The sequence below is a fragment of the Strix aluco genome, chromosome 13, assembly GCF_031877795.1.
Source record: "Strix aluco isolate bStrAlu1 chromosome 13, bStrAlu1.hap1, whole genome shotgun sequence".
Lineage (NCBI taxonomy): Eukaryota > Metazoa > Chordata > Aves > Strigiformes > Strigidae > Strix > Strix aluco.
This window is the reverse complement of record NC_133943.1, coordinates 7,206,288-7,229,210: the sequence shown is the minus strand read 5'-3', so window position 1 is coordinate 7,229,210 and position 22,923 is coordinate 7,206,288. Positions and strand designations below refer to the sequence as shown.

Sequence of the window (22,923 nt, the reverse complement as noted above, 5' to 3'; positions counted from 1 at the left end):
GGCTTCACAAAACTAAAAGCTAAGATATTTCCAACAACTGCATGATGTTCAGCAATTGACAAGTTCTGGCAAGACTGACCAAACAACTTTGGCTTATTTTTCTTTCACACAGTAATATAACCAAGAAAGTTTTATTGGTCAAGATCTTTGAAAGAAATAGTACTTCTGGGCACTCTGGGATCACCTGGTAATTATTCTGCACAGGTCAAAAAATAATTAACTTATGACCTACAAATCAAGCTTCTAATGGAAGTAGCAGTGTATTTTTCTTTAGGGCTACAAGGTCCACGCTGCTTTCTTACTACCTAACACTACATAAATTATAACATTGACAAGTCTGTGATATGCAGCAAAACTACTCACAGCTCAAGTCAAGTGTCATTATATGACATATGAGAAGTGGAAATTTATTAATAAATCAGCACTGCTAGGGGAAAAACGACCATCCGTTCTTCTTTATTTCCTCTTCTTCAGGGATTACTGCCTTAACCTGATTCGTGCACCTGACACAGGAGGCAAACACACATTCAGGTCAGGAAGACCTGAATGCTGCACTCAACAAGCACTTCACTTGGCCTTCTGCAAACATACAGACTGTCATGAAGTCATCCTAACACAGGGCTTCACATCCCTTCCAAAGAGTCTATGACCACAGATTGGCTATCACTAGACTTATGGGGGCTGTGCTTCCAGTGATGAGAAATCAATACAGCCCCTAATCCACTTGTCAAGAAATATATTGCCTAGGAGCATGAAGGTCAAGGACAATCTATACAACTGCTCTTTTTGCAGACAACTATGTAGGGCAGGAAACTTCATGTTTAAGACATTCAGCATACAGTGTATATATGCCCTTACACAAAGGGAAAGCTTATGTGCGCTGATAGAAACAGGACAGTAAACTTAGATGCATCATGTGGCACCTCAGATGAGTATCTGTACAACCTGTAGGGAAGAAGGGGGATATAGAGACCTCAGCCATTCTGTACAAGACACTTCTACTTGACTATTACATGTATGAAAACACAAATATTGTATATAGCAACACCTTGTGTGGGTGGGTGGATGTGGGTGTGCATGACTGTAAAAACCATCCCTGGCTCAAAGTATCAAGGTAAGTTTTCCTCCAGCTTAAAAAAGAAAAAAAAAAAGAGTGTCCCGAGTTCTTGAGTTTCTAAGAAAACCGTGTTTAATTGAACTGCCTTGCACAGAAATAGCTTACTATACGTCAAAATTAACTGAACAGGAATTTATAGAATCCTTTGTAAAATTCCCTGAACTTAACCTTAATTTAAAATTTGTTTTTCATTTGTTCAGTGTCAAAAGGCAAGTAGTGTTGCTGTAGCAATTTGCGTCTGTCTTGGGAAGCACAATCCAAGTTCTTGGGGCACTGTTTCCTCATTAGCCATTCTCCAAAGAACAAACTGACAATAATGGATTTAGTATTCCCAAGATATGCTGAGTGTACTTTACCGCTATGCTAGCCACTTCTTCATTGAAAATCCTGTAATTTATTTGGGGAAGGAAGGCAGTGTGTGTGCATGTTCAACTTGAAGGAATTTACCCCCACATACGAATTACTTATCAGAATTTTCATTTTAAAAAGGCAAGCAAAAGAAACTAAAAATTATTCTACCTGCTATAAAATCCGTAGATGAAAAACAGGTCAAGAATGAAATCAAGTTGGAGTTGTGAATGAAGCTTTAGGTTAATTCTCAGCATAAGGTGAATGTTCATCTCATCACAGAATGATTTCCAAGACCTTCTGGGTTCCCCTTGTCTTTAAGTGATTCTATCAACTATCAAAAAGAAAATGAACTCACAGACTACGAGGAACGTTGAAAGATTCATTTTCTTCACAGAGAAGAGAAGAAATTCACTCGCATTATTCAAAGGGAAAGGATCAGGGAGGAACTACATGAAGGAAACTGGAAGAGCAGATATTCCCTGACTTCATAGCTAGGAAAAAAAAATGAAATAAGAAAAAGGCATAGTTAGAAAGTAGATTTTTTTCAGCCACAAGAGACTTGTACCTACTGACAGACATATCATCTGAGTATAAATAACTCCTCACACACCCCCTTTTCTGCAGGTGTCCCCAAATTCTAGTTGAGTGCCAAAGAGAAAATAAAAACATTATGCTTTTTTTTCTTTTAAGCATTCTGTTTCCTATGGCCCCTGTTGCATTCCCTGAGAAGTCTGATTTGATCCTTTCTATCAAAAGGCCTCATCTGCTCGTACTGCACAAGGAATCAAGAAAACATATTGAAACAGGTGCATTTCAGTAACTGCTATGCTATGAAAAATAAAATTTGGAAAGCCTCAGACACGGTGACTGAGCTTTTGGAAGAGGAGATAGGCCAGAAGATATCTTGAATGGTAGCCTTGTATAATTAACCATGACTTCAACTCATCCCTTTGTTCAGTCTACAGGTCTTTGGCTTTCAGGGGATCTTTTGACAGTTCCACATTTCAGTGCTGAGGGTACAATGTCCTCCCAGCAACATATAACAACAGCTTCTTGAACAGTCATAACTTGCAGATACCCTTCAAGGTCATAATCCTCACTGTCTTGGCAAGACTCACTTCTAATTTTGTTAGCACTCAGACCCAGAGAGCCCAAGGCAAAAGTGTTATTTCACAAATTCTTTGTCATCTTGCTGTCTTCATCTCCTTCCACAGCTGCATCTCATCCCACCAGCCACTTAATGGCCCATTCTTTATTACAGTTATATCCTGTTCTGGTAATCAGCATTTGTAGAATAGCCAACCACAATATCACTGAGGATTAAGATCTCATATAGAAAATATCAAAAGACAGTGATGCTTAAAAAAAAAAAATAAAGAAAAGAAAACCAGTTGTCCATCTATCTAAAACACTAAGGAACAAGTGGAGAGAAACAGAAAAATCACTAGCTGCACTGGTTGGACTGCGTCATTACAGAGTCCTCGGCCATCAGTACTAACTGAAAGGTTTGAATCGCCATAAGGAAGGATAAAAGACAAATTCACCTGCAGTGAAGACAGAAATGAGATTATTATGATAAGATCTAGCTCTCTGTCATAGAACAAGTGTCCTCAGCCCAAATCCTGCAGCCCCAGCAACTTCCTTTCCAGCAAGGTAAGCCTAGAACTGCACAGAACTGTCCCATCTGTTGGTTGTTGCAATGGTGATGTTTCACTGTCAGCCACAACTTCTAAAATATTGATTGGCTCCTGAAAGTTTAGATGTAAATACTGACCTCTTAAATTAGAACACATTTTATCCCACATTCCAGCAGTTACCCTGCAATAACCATCTTTGTGGTGTCTTACATTTAACAGAATTCATCACTCACAACCCAGAAAGAAGATGACACAGAAGCTTCCCAGACAACTTCACCTACAGTTTTTACAAGACTCATCTACTTTGAAACAAACTAACAAAAACAACAACAAGGTGAATACATAGCAGGCAATTCTAATTTTAAGAGCCTCATTTGACATCATGATAAGTTATCTTCAACTCTGTCATTTGTACAAGTGCCACCAGAGAAAGACAAATGCCTTTTAAAAACATTTGGACTCTGCTTGAAACATAAGAGACCTGGCAAGTAAACTCTCCCCAAAAAAATGACAAAATACTGCAGCAAAAGCAAGTAGAGGGATAAAATCCAATCTAAGAGCAAGCCAGGACAGGTCTGGGAAGAGGGTTCTTGTCAATCGGTACCTGATGACAGGGGTTACTTACAGTAACAGTGATAAAATTAACTTCTAACCATTATTAGATCTCCAGACCTGATTTCCAGTTTATCTGCCCTTAGTTTCTTGGAGAGCAAAAGAAAACTAAAAATCAGGCATTGTACAGAACCAATGTAGGTAATTTCACCACGGACATCCCTGTAGATGGGTTTCAGTGAGGATTGACCCTGACCAAGGTCTGACACATGCAAGTAGCACATACCAAGGCAAGCAAGTAACAACTGCCTTAGCATCAGGAGGAGATATAAGATCACACAGTCTAGAGGCGAATATCTCCAGCCAAAAAAAAAAAAAAAAAAAAAAATATAAACAAGGAAAGTTGTATCCAGAACACACTCCTTTTCCAATGATGGCAAAACACATAATGCAGAAGATACAGGTACCTTTGGGGTCCTCCTGATAAGACATGCAAAACTCACATCCCTTAAATTCACATTTCTTTTGATTTTACTCCCTGGTCTAAATCATCTTGATGCCTAGACCTGCTCCAAACATCTGTTGCAACCTGGCTTTACCTCTGTTTCCCCAAATGCCAAAGCAAATAATGCACCTATTTCTGTCCATGAGAAGAAATGTTTGAATACCAACAAAAGAGTCTCTGGGCCCACACAAATCACTCAGTCACCATCGCCAGGATAGATGACAGCAAAACAGATAAGTCCTTTCCCTGGGAAAAGCAGTTTTCAGACCCTTCAACAGGAATAGCTGTGAAGCTTCTCTGTGTTATATACACACAGATTCATCTGCTTTCTTGATCTTACACACAGCCACCCTGCTCCTCTAACCCAAGGTAGTGCAAGGAGAGCAAGTGGGGACAGACAAAAGGAAACAAGTCTGGATTCCTTTGGTATAAAGATTAAACTTACAGCCAAGGGACAAATCACATAAGACAGTCATATCTCTTGCAAAGCCCATTTGTAAGGGAACCAGAAGGCTGGCTAGCCTCTAGATTTAACCCACAGATGCCAAGAGAGGATTCTGCCTCCTGCTCTTTGTCCTGCTTCCCAGTAAAAATGCAGGGAAACACCATTTCTCTCCTGCTGTGCAGGTCCTGTTAACACCTCCAATTTGGAGCTCCTCCTCCGGTCTGTCAGCACACTGGAGCTGGAAAAACACAGTGACAGCGGCTCATCCATGTGGGGATAAATACCAGGAGAGAAAGTACAGAAAGGAGCCAGCAAGCAGCAGGCAGGAAACGCTGCATGGAATTGCATCCCCAGGAATCTCCATGAATTGAAATCAGAGCCAGTTATTAATCTAGCTAGACACTGAGACCCAGTAGCTGGGGTAAATCAAATTAAACTCCTGTAACAATGGCTAGAAGCCAAGCAGGTTTTTCTTCTCTTTGGAATGATAACCCAAGGGATATTTCTGTCTGCTTAACTAAGTAAACATAGTGCTTTAAAACAAATAAAAACAGGAGATCAAAAACATAGGTGAATTTTAGTATGGCAGTAAGGTCCTTTGAGATACAACTCCAAGTGAGAAGAAAAACTTGGTTATTTCCTAGCATGGGGGGTTACAGTAGTGGTGGAGCAAGCAGTCCATTTCACCTCCACCCTCCCAGCCTGGGATGGGACAAGTCTTTGAACAGATTAAAAACAGCTAAAAAGGAGTTAAAAGAGACTCTTTCCTTGCCATGAGGAGTTTGCAAAGCACAGGACAAGTGAAGAAAACAGAACTTACAGAAGAAAAATTCCATTACACCGGGACAAGAGAGAAGAAAGAAATCCTATGTTATTTAGGAGAGCTAAGTTTTCATTTCAATTCTCAGAAGTTGAGAAGTCGAGCAGAGTGACACGCTGACAAAGTGACTAAGGAGCCCATTCCTCCCCTCCCCGACCACCACACTCAGCAGCCTGCGAGCACAGCTGGAGCTGCGATAAGAAACTGCTAAATGCTCCTTACCTGCCCTGGCCTTGATGGCTCTGGCGTTTGCCAAACCTCTTTGCAAAACCAAATACAAAAGGGAGGAAGGGAAAAAAAAAAAAAAAAAAAAAATCAAACAAAGAGGGAGGAAAAAAAAAACCACAACAAAAAATCCAACTCAACACAGAGATGTTCCTTAAAAACCAACAGCAACACATAGCAATTGCCAGCCAAGCAGATCTTCCACGAGATGGAGACTTAAGGCACTTACGCTTGCCCTGTCAAGGGAGACGATTTCAGAGACTTCTTAAAAAGACAGCAATTCGGGTTAAAAAAATTGAAATAAACCAAAACGTATCAGCGCTTTAAAGGTTAACAGCCTCTGCTGAACAACATGCGTTTATCCAACCACGTCCTAGTGTAGTTTTTTCAGCCCCGAGACCAATGAGCACAGCTAAGAGGAGGGCCTTGGGATGGTGAAGAGGCTGAGTTACCCCCTCCCCTCTGCCTTCCTTCTTCTCCACCTCCCCCTCCTGATTTCCTTTTTTTTTTTTCCTTTTTTTTTTTTTCTAGTTTAGTAAATTAATGCAGCAAGAAACTCCCAAGATCTGGCGAGTCCTAGCAGGGGAGAGAGGGCAGAGGGGAAATGAGATGCATTAGGAGGACACTGAGCCACTTTCTTTCTGAGCACAATGGGAGTGCTTCCCAAGAAACTTCCCCTTCGCTCCCCTCCGCTCTAGCCCTGAGCAATGGGACACCTTCCCTACAGCACCAATAACTTATTCGGGAGGAAAATAGCCCAGGAAGCAGGGATCAACAGCAGCCAAACGGCGGGCAGGAAAGCGACACAACCGGGACTGCAGCACGGCTCCACACTGACAAATTCCTGTGGATGTAATTAGGAAGACACCCCGGCTAGCAGCGGAGATTAAAGCCCTGGGTTGTTGAGGGTCGCGTGTCCCCCCCCCCCTCCCCTCTTACCCCCACCAGCCTGATGGCAAACCTACACCCCCTGCGTCTCCCCCTCTCGCCAGCCTGATGTCCGGAGCGAGATCCCGCTGAAGGGAGATTTCGGTGCGGGAAGCCTGGTCCCCCGGCCCCGAGCACCACCACTGCAGTGGCGGTGGCGGGGGCACAGGCGGAGCGGAGGGACGAGCCAAGGCAGCGCCGGAGCGGAGCCGCCGGCCGCTCCGCAGGGGCCCGCGGAGCGCCGCGCACCGCCGCTGTCCAGGGTGCTGAGCGGAGCCGCGCGCCGGGCGCTGTCCAGGGTGCTGAGCGGAGACGCCCTCCCTGTCACTGTCCAGGGTGCTGAACCGAGCCCTCCCGGCCTTACCCTGCCCAGCCTGCCTCGGGAGGGGTGGCTCGCTTCCCCTACCAATTCTCCCCAAGTGCCGGGTTACTTTATTGGCCAACCCCACCGGCCCACCCCTCACGGAGTACAAAAAAAAAAAAAAAAGAAAAAACCACCACCAAAAACAGCGACAACTGGAAAAATGTGCAACGTCAACGCGCTCGGAGTCTACGTGTGGGAGACGATCGTTTTCTTCAGGTAAGGCTCGGCTTTACGGGAGGAGTGTGTGCGCACCGGGCGCTGCCAGGGCCCCAGGCTCAGGGCACAGCCCCTAGGCACAGCCTCAGCCTTAGGACAGCAGCGTTCCGCCTTTCTCGGGCTGCCTTTTCGCCTCCTCTCGGTTCCCCGAGACTGGCTATCGCACAGCCCCGGGCTCGGGACTTTCCGCGGCTTTGGGAGTTACTCCGTTTAATTAGCACCGCAATCTCGCTAACCGCAGTGCTGAAAACACCGACCCCGGCTGGTTGCAAAGTGACAACTAGTGGCGGCTGGGAATGCTGCACTTGAATTTGCCCGGGTAAATATTCCCACCTCGCCCCCTCCTCATCCTCAGATTGCAGGTTAAGGTGAGTTCCGTAGGATGCTTTCACTGCTTAGCTGTGTAGGGCTCCTTTTCAAGGAGGGCTCAACTTATGTCCTCAGCTTGTCACTGAAAGCAAAGAAATAATCTCCTTCCTTCCCAACTTTTTTATTTCATGTTGTTTTCAACATCCTTCCCTTGCAGAATCTAAGAGAAAGCCAATGAGGACGTGGGGAGTTTTTTGTAACTATATCCCTTAGTGTCCAGCTGTATTTTGACTGTTTTAGATGTGCTCAGTTTGTCATTAAGGCTAAGGTAGGAGAAGGAACAGTTTTAGTCTTAGAGAATTGTTTCTGGTCCATCTCACCTTGCAGTGCTTTTATTAAATGGACCAAAAAAAAATGGAAGGTAGAAGCTCTTCTTTATTTGCATGAATAATGGAGCCTGCTGTAGCAAGTGATAGATGCCAGATACATGCAACTAAAAAAAAAAAAAAAACCACCCAGAAAAAAAAAAAACACAAAAAAAACCAAAACGAACTGCTTTCGTGACCTGAACTTGCTCATCAGTCAGGCTTCATTTCAGTTGCATGGCTCTTACTTCTGCATTTCTGTATTTTACTAAAGTCTCACAGTTTAATGGGAAAGAACAGACATTTTTTACATATACATCACTGGTGTAATACATATTATTTTATGAATCACAGTAGCAGACCTGCTGATACTGGCCAGACTTTTCTAGCTAGCAGCCTCTTTCCTTTTGAACACTAAAGTCTTTCCAGGCATACAAATTGGGATATCCCCACTTCTTTTGTATTTCCACAGAAAATCAACGACAGCAAGATTGTAATGAGAACTCAAAGCATTTAACGTTTATATGTTAGGTAAGCCAAGAGAGGAGTTCTAGAAATACCTAAAATCATCAATATCTGAAAAGCAATGCACAATATCCAATACTTCAGAGCCATCCTTTCTCATCTTATTTAGTCACAAGTGTATAGCAGCACTGCACAATACAGTGGGGTGGACTAGCAGGAGGCATATGTCTGTGCAATGAACTCTTTAGTTAAACAGTGTTGAAGCATAGAGATAAAAAAACAAGATTAAACAATATATAAGTGCTCTGGAATGCTGTCCATAAATAAGCTAGAAGGCAAAAAAGAAAATTTTAAAAAAGAACATTTCCAGGCTTGAGTTTCCTATGGCCCTGGCACTAATGCATCCGTCTGACTTTCCTCTCAACTGCCTGAACAAGTGAAATTGATACATACTTGTCTTGCTGAACCTGTTCGATGATGCACACTTATGCACCACACAACACATGTGAGTACTTACAGATTCTCAGCACGTCAGTTAAAGTCCTGAGCATTCAAAACCTTGGTAAACCAGTCCCTTCAAGTTCTAATGTAAATGTTTATACTGTTATAAATTATATGCATACACACACGTGCTACATATGATTATGTCATATTGCATACAAAATGTATTTCTGGAAGTCTAGTTTCCCTGAAATTAACATTTAAGAAAATTTTAAAGTGTTTTAATTACAGGGAGTTGTTGAAACCAAATATATTTTTATATATATATACACACACATACACACACACTGCAATCATTTTCCAAACAAGAAAAAAAAAAATCAGGAATTCCTGCTCAGAACTGACTCTATGCAATGTTTTTCTTTTTTCTCCCGCTTTGTGTTATGTGTTCAATTTATTACAGGCCAAAAATTTACCAGCCTTTCTGGTCCAGGAATAGCTTTGCTATTTCAGTTTCAGTAAGTGAAGTTTATTCATTAACAGTCATTCATGAATTTAGTGTGCCAATTACTCCTACACTCAGTCATACATAATGTTTAAAAAGCCCACAAGCTGATAATCCAATAATCCATAATAGAAGTATGCATTGCTTTAAATTACAGGGTGCACCACAATTTATTGCCAGCCTGTCAAAAATATTCTGGAAAGAGTCTATTATATGTTAGCACATACATCACAAAAATAAAGAAAAATCCAAAGTCCCAAAGGAAAATTAGATACAGCCAATAAAAGAAATAACACTAGATCTGTTGCTTAACAAAAATGTCCTTCACCAGCTTTTTAAAAAAACAAGACCCTGTGGGAAAGTAACAGCTGCTGTGTGAATGCAAACATTATGATATTGCCAATATGATATTTGTTTCTGTTACATTTGGGGTGTTTTTGAAGGAATTTGTGGTAAGCGGCTTATTCTGACATGTATTTCTTTTTGGAAGAGCATTTTCCATTTTGCTACCTGCCTTCTCAGACTGCAGACACTTAGCTGTGACTAAGACATTTACTGAGAACCTGGACAGAGACAGGGATGGAAACTGCATTGGGGTGGGAGATTAAGAGTCTTCTGGCAGACTGCTTGACCAACCCTTCCTTACACATATCTATGTAAGGCAAAACGCTATTTCTTTAAAATAAAAATAGATTGGGCAATATTTACACAGCAACTTCCAGATGTCCTGCTTATATCTGTGGAGACATATGCAAATGTTCTCCCAAAGTCTAACTACACAGACTGCATATTTGTGCCCTGGTTCAGTTATGAATTCCTTCATGCAGAACAAAAAGCTACCCTTACCCTGTGATGATCTTGCCTGGACTTTCTGTTGTACCGTTGCATTTTAATAGCTGTAGTGGTCCAGAAACACCACTGCATAAACCTGGGGTAGGAATGCACCTTGTACAAGGTAGGAGATAAAAGATAGGCTAGAACTGGCACTTCACCCAACTGGACACTGTCCTGTGAAGCTCTGAAATTGTTTGGGCCCGATTCTTGTCCTAATTGCACTTCTGTATATCAGGAATCAGCAGCATGACCTTCACTGAATCAGGGTCAGAGTGGGCCCCTTCTGAACAGCAATCTGTCAGTTAGCAGGAGTGATTCAAGGCTACTGCTACAAGTGATTCACAGGCTAAAGGTTGCTGCCAGCCTCAGACCCTACTGGATTGTTCTAACCAGCATTTTTATATTCCCTTCTGTCAGTAACAGAGCTCTTCGATTCCAGTTTTTAGAACAGTAAGAAGATGCCATTGTGAATATGATGCATCTTAACTTTGTGGAAAGACAGACACTTTTTCCTAAAACAGACTTGAGAGATAAAGTAGGTGATTGGAGAGCTGCTGATTTCAGCCCCTTGGAAATACCACAAAAGGAAAGGCAGGGGAAGGAAAAGGAGAGCAATGGACATGTTATCTCCAAACCTTCTGCTATAGCTCTGCAGTGCTAGATAGCATTAGAGAGGTACCTCTGAGTGAAGTACTAACCAGAGAATTCCAGAGTCACAAGATAAACAACATAGCAGATAAAGAGTATTTTCCTCATGCTTACTAAGATCTACTAGAAGTTGCGCCTTATGACCTGTTGTGCCTCTACTGAATCTGTCAGCTCCTCCACAAAATAAAAATGATTTAGCAAAGACTTGGACTAGATGGCTCTAAGGACACTCTAGTTTCTTTGGTCTGCAACCTGTAATAGCTCCATTAGAGACCCTACTAAAAGGGTTACGTATTCAATATTTGAAAGTGTGATGAGGTAGACAGTTCTACCTAGAAACCCTTATAAATCATTCCACAAAGGAAGATTAATTTGGTATCATCCCAGTAGAAGCACAAAAATGTTTGAGACCCTGCCTTTTGCAGGGACTTTGATACACACTTCCATCCATCTGTAACAATTCACTTGCATTGTAGGCAATTAAGACAAATCAACATAAAGCATGCAAAACATTTTCTAACACAGTCTAATCTTAACCTTCATCTCTAAACAGCTGCCTTAAACTACTCCAGAGCTGTTCTTTGGATAGATCAGAACAAAAGAAATGCTTCACAAATGTCTGGGCAAAACCCATTTCCCCCCTCACCCCCCGTTATGTTGGCTGCAAGGAGCAGGAAAACCATAGATAATCACTGTGGTTAACAAAAACATTACAGAAAACGTTGCTGTTTCTCACATGCACTAATAAAATATCCTTTGTCTCTGAGGCACTGGTGCTGCACAGGTTTTAGCTAATATAGACTAGCTGTCCACCTTGACTCCCACTGAACGTTACCCTATATTGCAGCAAGCCCCATTGGCAGGACACGTATTTACTGTTCAAATACCTGAAGGAAGCTGCTTCTGGAAAGAGATCAATATGTGGAGGGAATCATAGGATCCTGTCCTTACATGTAAGAGCATTAGATCATATGATTTATCTACAGAGATTTCAAGAACAAGAATTTAGGCATGGGAATTTGGTCCCCACTTATTCCTCTTCTCCAGTGAAGGAGGTGTTGGAGACCCTTATGTATGAAACAAGTCAGCAAAGGGCCCTCTGACTCAAGTGTCTCAGATATAATAGCACAGACTGAAAGCCAAGAAGCTCATTCTCCTACTGACCAAGTGATTCAAGTCAAAAAGGAAAGCAGTTGTAAGCAACAGCCCACTGCAGTTCCTCTGGTCTTGAGCAAACACTTTCCTTGTCAGCTTATGAAATTCATCTCACCAAATCCTCATGAGCTGACCTGGATAGAAAAGGATTCCAACATCTGAATTAAGATGTTAATCAATGTCCAAAATTAAATTACTTTATTATCCCAGTGATCATTCATCTGTGATAGAAAACCAGCAGAGAAGCCTGTTCTCATTTCATCCTAGCACGCAGGTTAAAAGAGCTCTCCAAATTTCAGTATTGAGAACAAGATGCCAGACCACCTAATGAATGTAATTGCTATTTAGGTACTGATGAGAGACAAGTGTTTTAAAAAAATAAATCATGTTTTAAAATCACAATATCCAAATCAAACCCACAACATTTAAATATGTCAAATCATCGAAATCTATTCAGCGAGTTTTGCTTGCTCATTTTCTATAACCCGGAGCTTTTCTGAGAATCCCAAAGTGACTAGTATTCAGACAACAGATAGGCTGATAATGCATTTTGGCTTCTTTCACTTTTATTTGCCTGTATCAGCTCTCACTGTTGTGGCACATTAAGTCAGGGTTTCACTATTTCCAGTAAACTAGCCTCTTGCTATCGTTACCTTATATACTTTCTACTGACCCTTATTTATCAGCAAGAACACAATGATTTCTATGCTTACAAAGAATGATTACACTTGTGTACCTCACACTTTTCAAGAAAAATGGCTCATCACATTCTTTCACACACTAAAAATATCATTCCAGCATACTCTCCCCACCATGGTATGATTCAATTTTTTTTGACTGACAAAAAAAACCCCACCATTCCAAGTGGTTTTGGTAATTTCCATTTGGAAACAAAGCAAAAAACTTGGGATAAAAGAAGCAAAAAGGAAGGAGAGAAACAGGAATTCCTCCTGCTGCTCCAGTGGAAGGTTTGTTAGCAGCTATGACCAGACAACTCAACACCAGGCTGTCTGGCTCCTGACTTCTAGACCTACTTGCACAGCCCAGATTCATTGCACTCAGCATAATAAAGTATTGCTAATTCAGCAGGTCAGTTCACCTTAAAGAGGAAAAAAAATAATAATTCACCTCTTCTTAGTTTCTCTCACCCTTCCCCCAATGTATCTAAACAATTTACATTTGTGGTTTTGAAGCCAGACAACAGAAACCATTTCCCTCGAGGGAAGGTGGTTTGCATTGGTATTTCTTAGTCAAACTGATCAGTTGGTGAAAAATGATGTAGTCCCCTTAACCTCTTGGGAAACTGCTGATCTGCTCTAGCCAATCTGGTCCTGGAGGTCTGCACACTTTGATCCCACTGGTGCTATAAGTCAGGTACACACCTCAAGCTGCTCCCAAATCTCTCCGGATACCTCAAGAGACTGATGCACAGAAACTGGAAAATAAAAAAACAAACCAGAAATATAGCTTTTGTCCCCTCGGTAAGGCTAAAGCACAGAAAGGGCCTGCAGAGAACAGAAATAGAGACAGATGCACCCGTCATTTACACGCGCTGAGCACTCCCCATTATGCAGACAATTATTTCATCCATATAATGCACCATGGTAAGCTGCTGATTTGGGGACTGCACCACATCTGGCTGGTACACAGACACAGTTGGCATCCTGTAAATACAACTCTGCTGGATCTAAGTGCCAGTGGAGAAAAGCAGGAGAAATCTTAATTTACCAAACCCCACAAAATTTCAGTTTTGAGAGGGAGGGTGAAACAAAAGAACACACTTTTGAACCTGCTTTCCTTTTGATTTCTCCTTCATCTTTCCACTGTGGCTCACAACCCGCTAGGCAGAACGACAGACAGAAAAAGACAAAAAAACCCAAATGCCTTAGCAGACAGCCAGGCAACTCTCTTGTTTTTATCAGTGCCTCATTGCAAGGTGGGCAAAGAGGGGAAAAAACTACCAAGAGGTTGCCAAGACAAGGAGTGTCGCATGCATGGAACAGCAGGGCTTGCAGTGCAATCAATCATCGCACACGCTGCCTTCAGACGAGAGCTGCCGAGAGCAGCTCCCCTCACGCGCCTGCCCTGCGAGCGATGCCTGCCCCTGCCACCACTCGCCCAGAATGCAGATCCTGTCCCCCAGCCCCAGTGGGGCTGGAGCAAACACACAAATCAATAAAGAGCAACAGAGGTGGGATCAATGGTGGATCAGACCACAGTCGCACGCGTCTGGTTCAGCAGCAAAATGCAGCTGAGACAGGAATCATGCAGAAAAATCCAACAAAATTTGTGACTTCTCACCTGTACCAAATTTCCTTTGATTTTTTTTTTTTTTTGCTTTCTTTTATTTCAGATGATGCAAATAAAAAGATGCTTTGTACAAAGCCCCAAGCACAGGCCTCTCCTCCCCCTTCGTAGAGGAGGTATAAAACCTACTAGCATACAAGGGTCAGCTGTTATCAGCACCCTTTAAAAAATCCTTAGCTCCAAATGTCCTTGTTGGTGCCAAGACCCCCTGTTCAAGATGGGTCCCGTTCCCCATTACAGCAGGATCTATGCACTGCATGTATTACCACAGTTGGGAGCAGGGAAGCAAGATGCTCTAAGTTCCTGGGTGAGGCAACCTTTTCTTATCTTCTATGAACTGCAAAGACAGGCTGGGGACAAAAAAAAGTGACTTTTTGTGGGGTATGTTTACAATCTTGTCTCTTTGTTCACTCCCAGTGCTTTCACCCCCTGGAAGCACTGCCAAGCAGGGCAATAGTTTCTGGCCTATCCACACACACAAAGAATTTTTTTCCTGCACCAGAGCTCCCAAGATCTGATTTACAAACCAAAACGTGGGTGTCGCACCTCTCCTGCCACCCCACATGCCTGAGAATCACAAGCATCCTCCAGCTTCCAGCCCCATCCATCACACCCTGACACAGAGCTATGGGCTCAGAAACCATCTCCCAGCAGCATGGCTGACAAAGCACAAGCCTCATCAAACACAACCTGCTCTCCTGCACCAACGCAGGCCCTGCAGCACTGCCAGGGTTGAATAGATGGGGGGTTTTGTCAGGCAGCTGAAGAAACCAAAGCCAGAGGACAGCCCGGGTGGGGAGGAGAAGAGCCCTCCTGGGCAGGAGACCCAGAGCTTAGCCATTCATTCCAGAAGTTACATTTCATCATAGTTCATGAATAAACTGATAAATTACACCAGGAATCACAGGCAGCACAGAGGTAACATTCATCTCCAGCAGGGTAATGGTGTTGCAATGGCAACAACTAATTCCATCAGAAAATATCAAAACGAGCTCTCTTATCGTGCAACTCATTTTACACAGTACAAAATACACACATCAGAGCGCCCCAGTTTTACTGTGAGACCCACAATTTTGTAGGTAGGTTACGCTCAGGAGGCCTTTTTAAAAGATCTGTAGCCAAAAGTTTCAGAAGATAAAACTCACCACCACTCTGCACTGCATGTTATATCTCTTTTAAAAGAATTCTATTCATACTACCTCTGATTTATCAAAAAAAAAAAATCAGTTACAATATTCTTATTCAATCTTAACGAGCAGCATAAATCCTTAAACTAAAACTAATTTTTAAAAAGCTGCTGTAGCAAGCCATTTGAACTGATGAAAACGCCACAGATAGTGCGACTGCAGAGCTATAGATAGAAGAGCATCCACAATTTCTCGTAATTCTCTGACACTTGTCTGGTCTGTGATCTAAAACCTTCTGACGTCAATTGAGGTTCCCACCACAGCTCTCCATCCAAACACTATATCAAGCACATCAGTGGAGAGAATATTGTTACCTAGAATGTGAAGCCTTGTCTTGTAAAGACATTTTCCCCCTTTATTTACTGCATTCAGGAAGGCTGTTTATGCATAACTAAGATATCTGACTAGCCCCCCTGACTTTAAAGAGAATATTCAGTGTGTGTGAAGCTAGACACATGCTTTTGTCTCTGAAGGGATATTTTTTCCCCTTTTTTTCAATGAAAAATCCAATTATAACTACTTTTTTTAAACCCTTCAGTATACGCACATGTAAAAGTCAATGCTGGTGTTTTCTGGATTTATTTCACAAGTGATTAGAACCTGAGCATTGACTTGTGCTTCTCTGTTGTTTATGTTTTCAAGCCTGTCTCGGTGTCTTAGGATCATACATCTCCAGAAAGTCACTGCTTGTGCTCCAAGAGCTGTAGATGCTTCTGGAAGAGGCGTTACTTGAAAATGTCACTAGAGAAAATGCATGTGGCTCAAAACTGAATTTAACACACACATTTGATTTTTTTTTAATATGCGATAAGCAAGAGTGACCATGCAACATATGAGAGTTCCAGAAACAGTCCTTTTAAGAGCAGGGATCCTGCATGCAACCGAGCGCTATTCCCATGCAATTTTTTGGTCTCCCTGTGTACTTCCCATCTCAGCTATATACAACATGCAGATTTTTCCCTTAGCCCTCCAGTCAATTGTCTAGTCATTTATTATTTCTCCATCCAGGCAGCATCAGCAATTGTGGCAAGTGCTGGTGTCTTTCCATAGAGTTAATCAGTGTAATTGGGATGTTTTATAGTTCTGGACAGGGTGTTTTGCCATATGGCACAGGAGCCACGAGCTGCAGGAATGTGGTGGTGGAGCACAGAGACATCAGAATGCTGCAGTCTGAAGAAAAGATTTTTCTTACTCTAGTAAAGTTGTTGCAGCTTTCCCTGGATGGGAATGATCACAGAGGGTTAATTCCCCAAGACTCATGGAAAAGTACCTCCCAGCTCCTCTCCTCCTGTACAGCCACAGGGTCCCATGGTAACTGTTGTGCAGGACCTTTGAGAGTGTTTTGGGATTCTTTGGGTTAAAACTTTAACTGATTATTTCCTGCGACTACTGCAATGCAGCTACTTCTGGTGCAAAAGCTAGAATTGGTTTAAACAGCTCACAGCAACAGAGCACAACCATCCAAGACAGAGATGGCAACATTTAGCAAGCCTACTTTTCTTTCCCATCCCCCTCCTCCTGCCATGAATAGGAATAAGTAATGGCTTATTGCCCATTTCTTTCTCAGAGTAAAATTCCTTCTTGCATGTTCTTGAATTCCATATTTCACCAGTTTTGCTGTACATGACTATTTTCCTATCCTGTCCCAACATCCAGGTCTGCTCCATGCCTCTGTCACATAACCTCTCCGTTGAATTAAGAAAAAAAAACAAGTCTATATTCCTTCCCCGATTCTTAGAATTTGTAAATTCACCCCTGTAGCACACCCCGTGTCCATACTGCAGGGACTGTAATTACTAGCAGTTGAGCATGACCACATGGATTACAATCAGCACATCTGTAGCACTCAAAGCTCCTTCTACTCTGCACCACGCTGGGACAAAAACAAAGCATTGGGGCTCTCTTCTGCCCACACACCTCCACTCTTCTTTTATCCTGTGAACCTCTACTACTGTAGGCCAGGAATTCAGACAACGTGACAGAGAAAAACATGCAGACAATGAGTTTCATCCTTTTTAATTGAATTGCATATCAATATTGATTGTGCTATTCATTTTGATAGTAAATCTAATCATTAAAAAAAAGCCTGCTTGCAGCCTCTGCCAAGCCTTCGCAGGCCAGCGTCTGGCAGCATTTTCTTCCAGATAACATGTTGATGTGCAGTCAGAAATAACAGTCTGGGTACAGCGTTTAGGGCTGTCCCTTTTCCTTTTCTCCAGGAAAATCTCTTGTCTGTCCTTCCTCCCTCTCTCTGGCTGCTGAGGACAAGATGGAGACAGGCAGCCCCAGCATCAGCAGAGGCTGAATACAGGCTGGGCTCTGCTGAGCTCCAGTCTCTGCTCAGGGGACTCTGTGCCTGAGAGGCACCGTCTCAAGGACCAGGGAGATGGTTTGGGAAGAGCAGGGGAAGAGTTACCACGGATGACACGGTGCCTTTCTGTGCCCAACCGTCTGGTGTCCTCTTTGTGACTACACATCTCAGAGCCTGCTGCAGCCAGTAGAAGCAAGCTGGTGAATTCTCCTGTGTCCCCAAGACCCCACACCGCTCTAGCCTGGCTTTGAAGGTAACAGTGGAATCAGTTACACTGGTCACCTCAGCCTGCCTCAAAGATCTGGTGGATGTTCCTCTCCCCTGGGATACCTGCTTACAGAAAACATCACATTTGAAGGACAAATGTGAGCGCCAGCTCACCTGAACGCTACTCCCAACACATCCCTGCCAAGCTTTCTGGCTTGCATTGTGTTTCAAAAATAAACAAACAAACAAACCACCCACTTCAGAAACCTTTGCTGAGCAGCACTGAACTAGGAAAAGTGATCAGGTATCTTCTATTTCCCCAGCCCACAGAGTGCCCAACCAGAGGAATGAACCCAGTGCTGTTCTCTTGAGCCATTGGTGTTGCACCAGTTTGCCTTCACAGGGACCTGAACCTTCCACACTTTGCAGAGATATATTTCCTCTGCAAACACTGGTTTTGCAACAGTTTATGTTTCTGCTGCCAGACATTATGTTTTACCGTCAGAATTAATGACTAACGATTAAATTATTTGACAGGGGAATACAAGCCCCATGCTAATTAAATTCCTTCATCATTCCTCTTTGGAAAAAAAAAATAATAAAATCAGTAATTCTCAGTATCAGCATTCAACCAGAATAGGGCAGTTTGTGATGTTGGACTTAATTACATGGACAACTATGGGCACAGCCGAAAAAAAAAAAAAAGCATGAAAATATTACAAAAGGGCCATACAAAGGGGGGAGAAGGAGAAAACAGCCAACTGGGGAGCCAGGAACCAAGCAAACTGACACATCCAGACTGCAGAAGAGCCACTTTCTAAACCAAATAACTCTTTATAAGAATATATCATCTGTTTAGCTGAATCAAAATAATGCCGACAGAGCAAACAGTGCCTGTATAGGCTGGGAGAAAACAGTAATAGGTATCCTGCAAAGCCTGACTGCTCTGTTTTAAGGAACGCAACCCTGAGCAGTTGGGCGGTTCATCTCCACCAGCTTTCACTTTCACGTGCCTGCTAGCGGGCTGGACCTGCCAGGGGCTTGGTGATGTCTGCTCACATGCCAGCATTAATATCACAAAAGATTATGCTGGTTCATCGACCCTTTGAAGGGATCCCTTCCATTGTTGTTGCTGTGATGATTGCCCGATGTCACTTCCTCAGCCAGATGCACTAGGGATTACACCGGCGTAAATAAGATAAGCTGCTGTCTGGCTGCTATTAAAATGCACCAAGACGCTCTCAGCTCAGACAACACTCTTGCACCAATGTCAACTACATCCTCAGTGGTTCTGTTACGTGTTTTGCCTCCTTTTGTTTATTCATAGAATAATTTTTTTTTCCTCTGAACCACACAACAACCCACCTAAATATCCATTTCTCTTCTACTGTCAATAATTTTCAAATCACTTGGCAGTTTCCCTCTCCTTGTCTCTGCTGGACCAGGAGATGAACAGTACCTATGGGACTTTCAAGGTTGCTTCTGTAAGAACTAAGGAATGAAGAAAATCCCAGAAAGCTCTCAAGGCAGCACACACAGCACTGGTCAAAACACACCTGGAAGACAATAGAAAAAGCTGATAGCTTTTTTGAGCGCTGAGATAAACTGCCATATCAAAGCTCAATTGTCACAACCAGAATGAACACCCCAGAGTTATGTTAGATGCAACCCATCCCTCCAAAGCATGGTGGGGTGGGACGGCCCCTCTGTAGCTCCCAGTGGTGTTTTCTACTATAGCTTCTGAGCTAGAGAGCAGACACATCTGCCTGATGCCCATAGAGCCTGTTGTCAGAAAAGCTTTGCTATTCCATCATCCCCTGCTTTCTTGCCTTTTCTTGTTAAATCTAGGGGCAGAAGTTTTAACAAAACATTTAGTAACCAAACAGAAACTGGAAGAAACTCAGAACTCATCATTCCTAGGTCATTTGGGTAACAACGCAGCAGTCAAACAGAGCTCCTAAAACACACACCAGGAGGCACGAGATGATGTTTGACAGTTTTAGCACATCCAAAAGGTGCTCAGAGAAACCACTCACAGGGATGGACATGAAGCTGCAGAAAGCAGCAGGGCTGTGAGAGGGTGGCCCTCTCCCAGATGCTTGTGGGATTCATTCATCTAAATACATACTTCCATGTAGGAACTAAGCCCATGAAATTAATTTACTTGCAACTTTGATGCAGAAAGAATCAGAAAATGGCACCCAAGGAATACCAGCAGACTCACTCATTGGAAGTGGAGCGAACATGTTCAGAACAGATTTTCACACTGAGTTTACAGGAAAGGCAAACACTGATTTCTGGGCTTTTTCACCTCATTTTTTAAAATAAATGCCAGGGGAATTGCAGTTTCTAATTATCTTTTTGCACTTTAAGCTTATTAGATTTGTATTGTCTCTTCCCTCCTGCCCCCCACTTTTCCACTTCCATATACTTCAAGTCTACAGTTAATGAGAAGAAATCACTCTATTGCACTATCTGGCATCTTGTTGCTGAAGTGGCAGGAGTCTTTGGTTACCAAGTCATTTGTTTCTTAATTGAAATCTTCTCTCGACTCATTGCCATGCAGACACTCTATTGGAATGCAATAGTTGAGCCCAGTATTGATTGTCCTCCCACTCCAAGCTTTCTTCTTCTGCGTTTGCAAATCAATTGCACCCTGTTGTTTTCCTTCTAAAAAAAAAAATAATTAAAGAACATCACCCATTCCACAACGCCATTTACCCCTGAAACACACTGGTTTGGCTTTGCATAGTTCCTTAGAGCAGAGACAGGGACAAGACAAGAAATGTCACATGGTTAAAGTAAAATCTAAATTCACACCTTGTCAGATCACATCCAAGCATGAGTCTGCATCAGCCAGTTCAGATAAGGTCTGCTGTGGGAGTGGACTGTGAATATATGAAGGGTGAATGAAATCCTAGCTTTAGACTCACTGGAAGTGAACTGGTTATCTCCCCTCTTTACTGCAGAAATGAAACAATATTTAACAGTTAAAAATCTAGTAGTCAGAGAACCCTAATACAGTTGCAGCTTGCAAAAGAAGCCAGACTGCAGCTGTGAGTTTGCAGGATTGAAAACCAGGGCTTGGCAAGACATCACTTCTAACCCTGGAAAAGAGAGTCAACGCAATACAGGTTACTATAGACCGATTTTGAAATTATGGCACCCAAGACCTTTTTTGAATCGCATCCATTTTTAAAGTCCTGGAGAACTTGGTGGTTCAAAATGCTCTTGTCAAGGCCTCATCTGGATAACATTTATGTCTGAGGTCTCAGCTCAAACTTGCATTGTCTGAGCAGGTCTTTGCGGGCAGGGTCACATTAACACCATGCATAATAACCATCTCTAAATTCTTCCTGATAGATCTTGTCAGTACTTAGCACTCCTCTTCTGAAAGACAGCAGTTTTGTCTACTGCAGAGTCTCTTGAGACAAGAGATGAAGAACTTCCCAAAGTGAGGTCCTCATGCTGCAAGAGGACTCCATGGTGCCATTTGTGAGGACATACATAGCTAAATATCTTGTGCCTGCTGTAAACATGCTTTGACCTCTCAGGTGCTCTGACACAGTGGCTTCCCACTGTTCCCACAGAGCCTTTGTACTTTGAATTCAGGAGTTTTGCAAAAGGTGAAGCAATAAGCCTTACTTCCTCCTGAGCAGCTTTCTTTGACTTATTATATATTTGCATTTCAATACTGCCTGTAGGCTTTAACCAGCATCAAGCATCTGAACCTCCAGGCAGAGACAGCTCTTGCCCTAAGCACATTGCATGTCACCTATGTGGTTTGGGGTTTTCGGGGGCGGGGGGGGGGGGACACAACACTGTTTTTTTCCCCTCTAATCTAGGCAGTTTTACACCTCACTTTCAGCCTGGGAACAGATCTGTGTTCAAGTAGAAGCCATATAACCATAGGGAAGGAACTGAATAATGTCTATTCCTGTCTTGAAAAATCAAACCTTCCTGCAAAGTTGAGAATGAGCACCTCATACCAGGGGCCACTTGTTTCTGTGTAGATGGCAACAACAGAGACTTCCTAAGCCCAAATCATCACCTTGCAGATCTTGCGCACTCCCACAGAGTCAAAAGGCACATTGCCAACCTTAGATTTTCATCTTCTACAGATAAATTAGTAATTTCACTCTTTCTGCCCCAGAAACCATACAGGTCCCAAAAAGATTTCATTTCCTTTCATCCTCAACCCAACATGTGTATCATTTCAGGATCACACTCCAGACACCTCCCAGTCCAGAGACTGTGTTTCTGTATCGAACTCAGACCCCTGCATTGCAGGTACCAATAGCCAATGCTGGACTGACCAGCAAGCAGGAAGTAAAAATGCATCTACCTCCTGCGGTCGCAAAGGCTCTGCAGGAGTTATACAATCACATGACACTCATTTAAGCCTCAAATTCCAGATTGCTCTGATCTACCTGCCTTTTGGAAAATTAAACTGTCAGAGTACCAGATATGCTCTTTATTATTTGCCATGTAATTAAGCAGTAATTGCTGCCCAAGGCTAATCTCAGAGTATATTTTACCTGTAGAGCTCAGTGCCAGAGTTCACATTTGTAATTTAGTGGCGTGCCAAGGAGCTGTACCTAAACTCACAAAAGGATTTTCTCCACTCATCGTCTCACTTCTACTTCGGTGGCAGCTGGGATGCTGTATTCAGAGATGTTTGGGCTGGGTAAACAAATTAGGAGAGACCAGCCCTATTAGAAATTCACATGGGTACCCATCCTGCCTTGCAACAGGAATGAGATGCTGATCGCTCCATGTCTGGACCCCAAACCCTCCCCAGTGTGGGATGTACACTAAAACCTCCTCTTTCCTTCTACTCACACAGCCTGGCAGCCTCCAAAGAAGCTGAAGCAGCAGCACGATCTGCCCCCAAACCCATGTCTCCTTCCGATTTCTTGGATAAGTTGATGGGGCGAACTTCGGGGTATGATGCCAGGATCAGGCCAAATTTTAAAGGTATGCAAAAACTCTACTTTGTGGTTTTGCTTCATTTTGGGACTGAAAACTGC

At 42.8% G+C, this 22,923-nt stretch overlaps 1 protein-coding gene across 2 annotated transcripts in view; it reads left to right on the top strand.

The window, feature by feature from the left end:
* The first annotated feature begins 6,633 nt into the window (after positions 1–6,633).
* The window catches only part of GLRA1 (glycine receptor alpha 1), a 39,034-nt gene continuing 22,744 nt past the window's right edge, over positions 6,634–22,923 (top strand). The window contains exons 1-2 of one of the 2 annotated variants that reach the window (XM_074838313.1): positions 6,634–7,159; positions 22,740–22,870. In XM_074838313.1, the coding sequence (XP_074694414.1) occupies positions 7,104–7,159; positions 22,740–22,870 (187 nt within the window). In that variant the 5' untranslated portion in view covers positions 6,634–7,103. Of the gene's footprint in view, positions 7,160–22,739; positions 22,871–22,923 lie in introns of those variants that run through there. The other variant, XM_074838314.1, reaches the window with a different exon arrangement.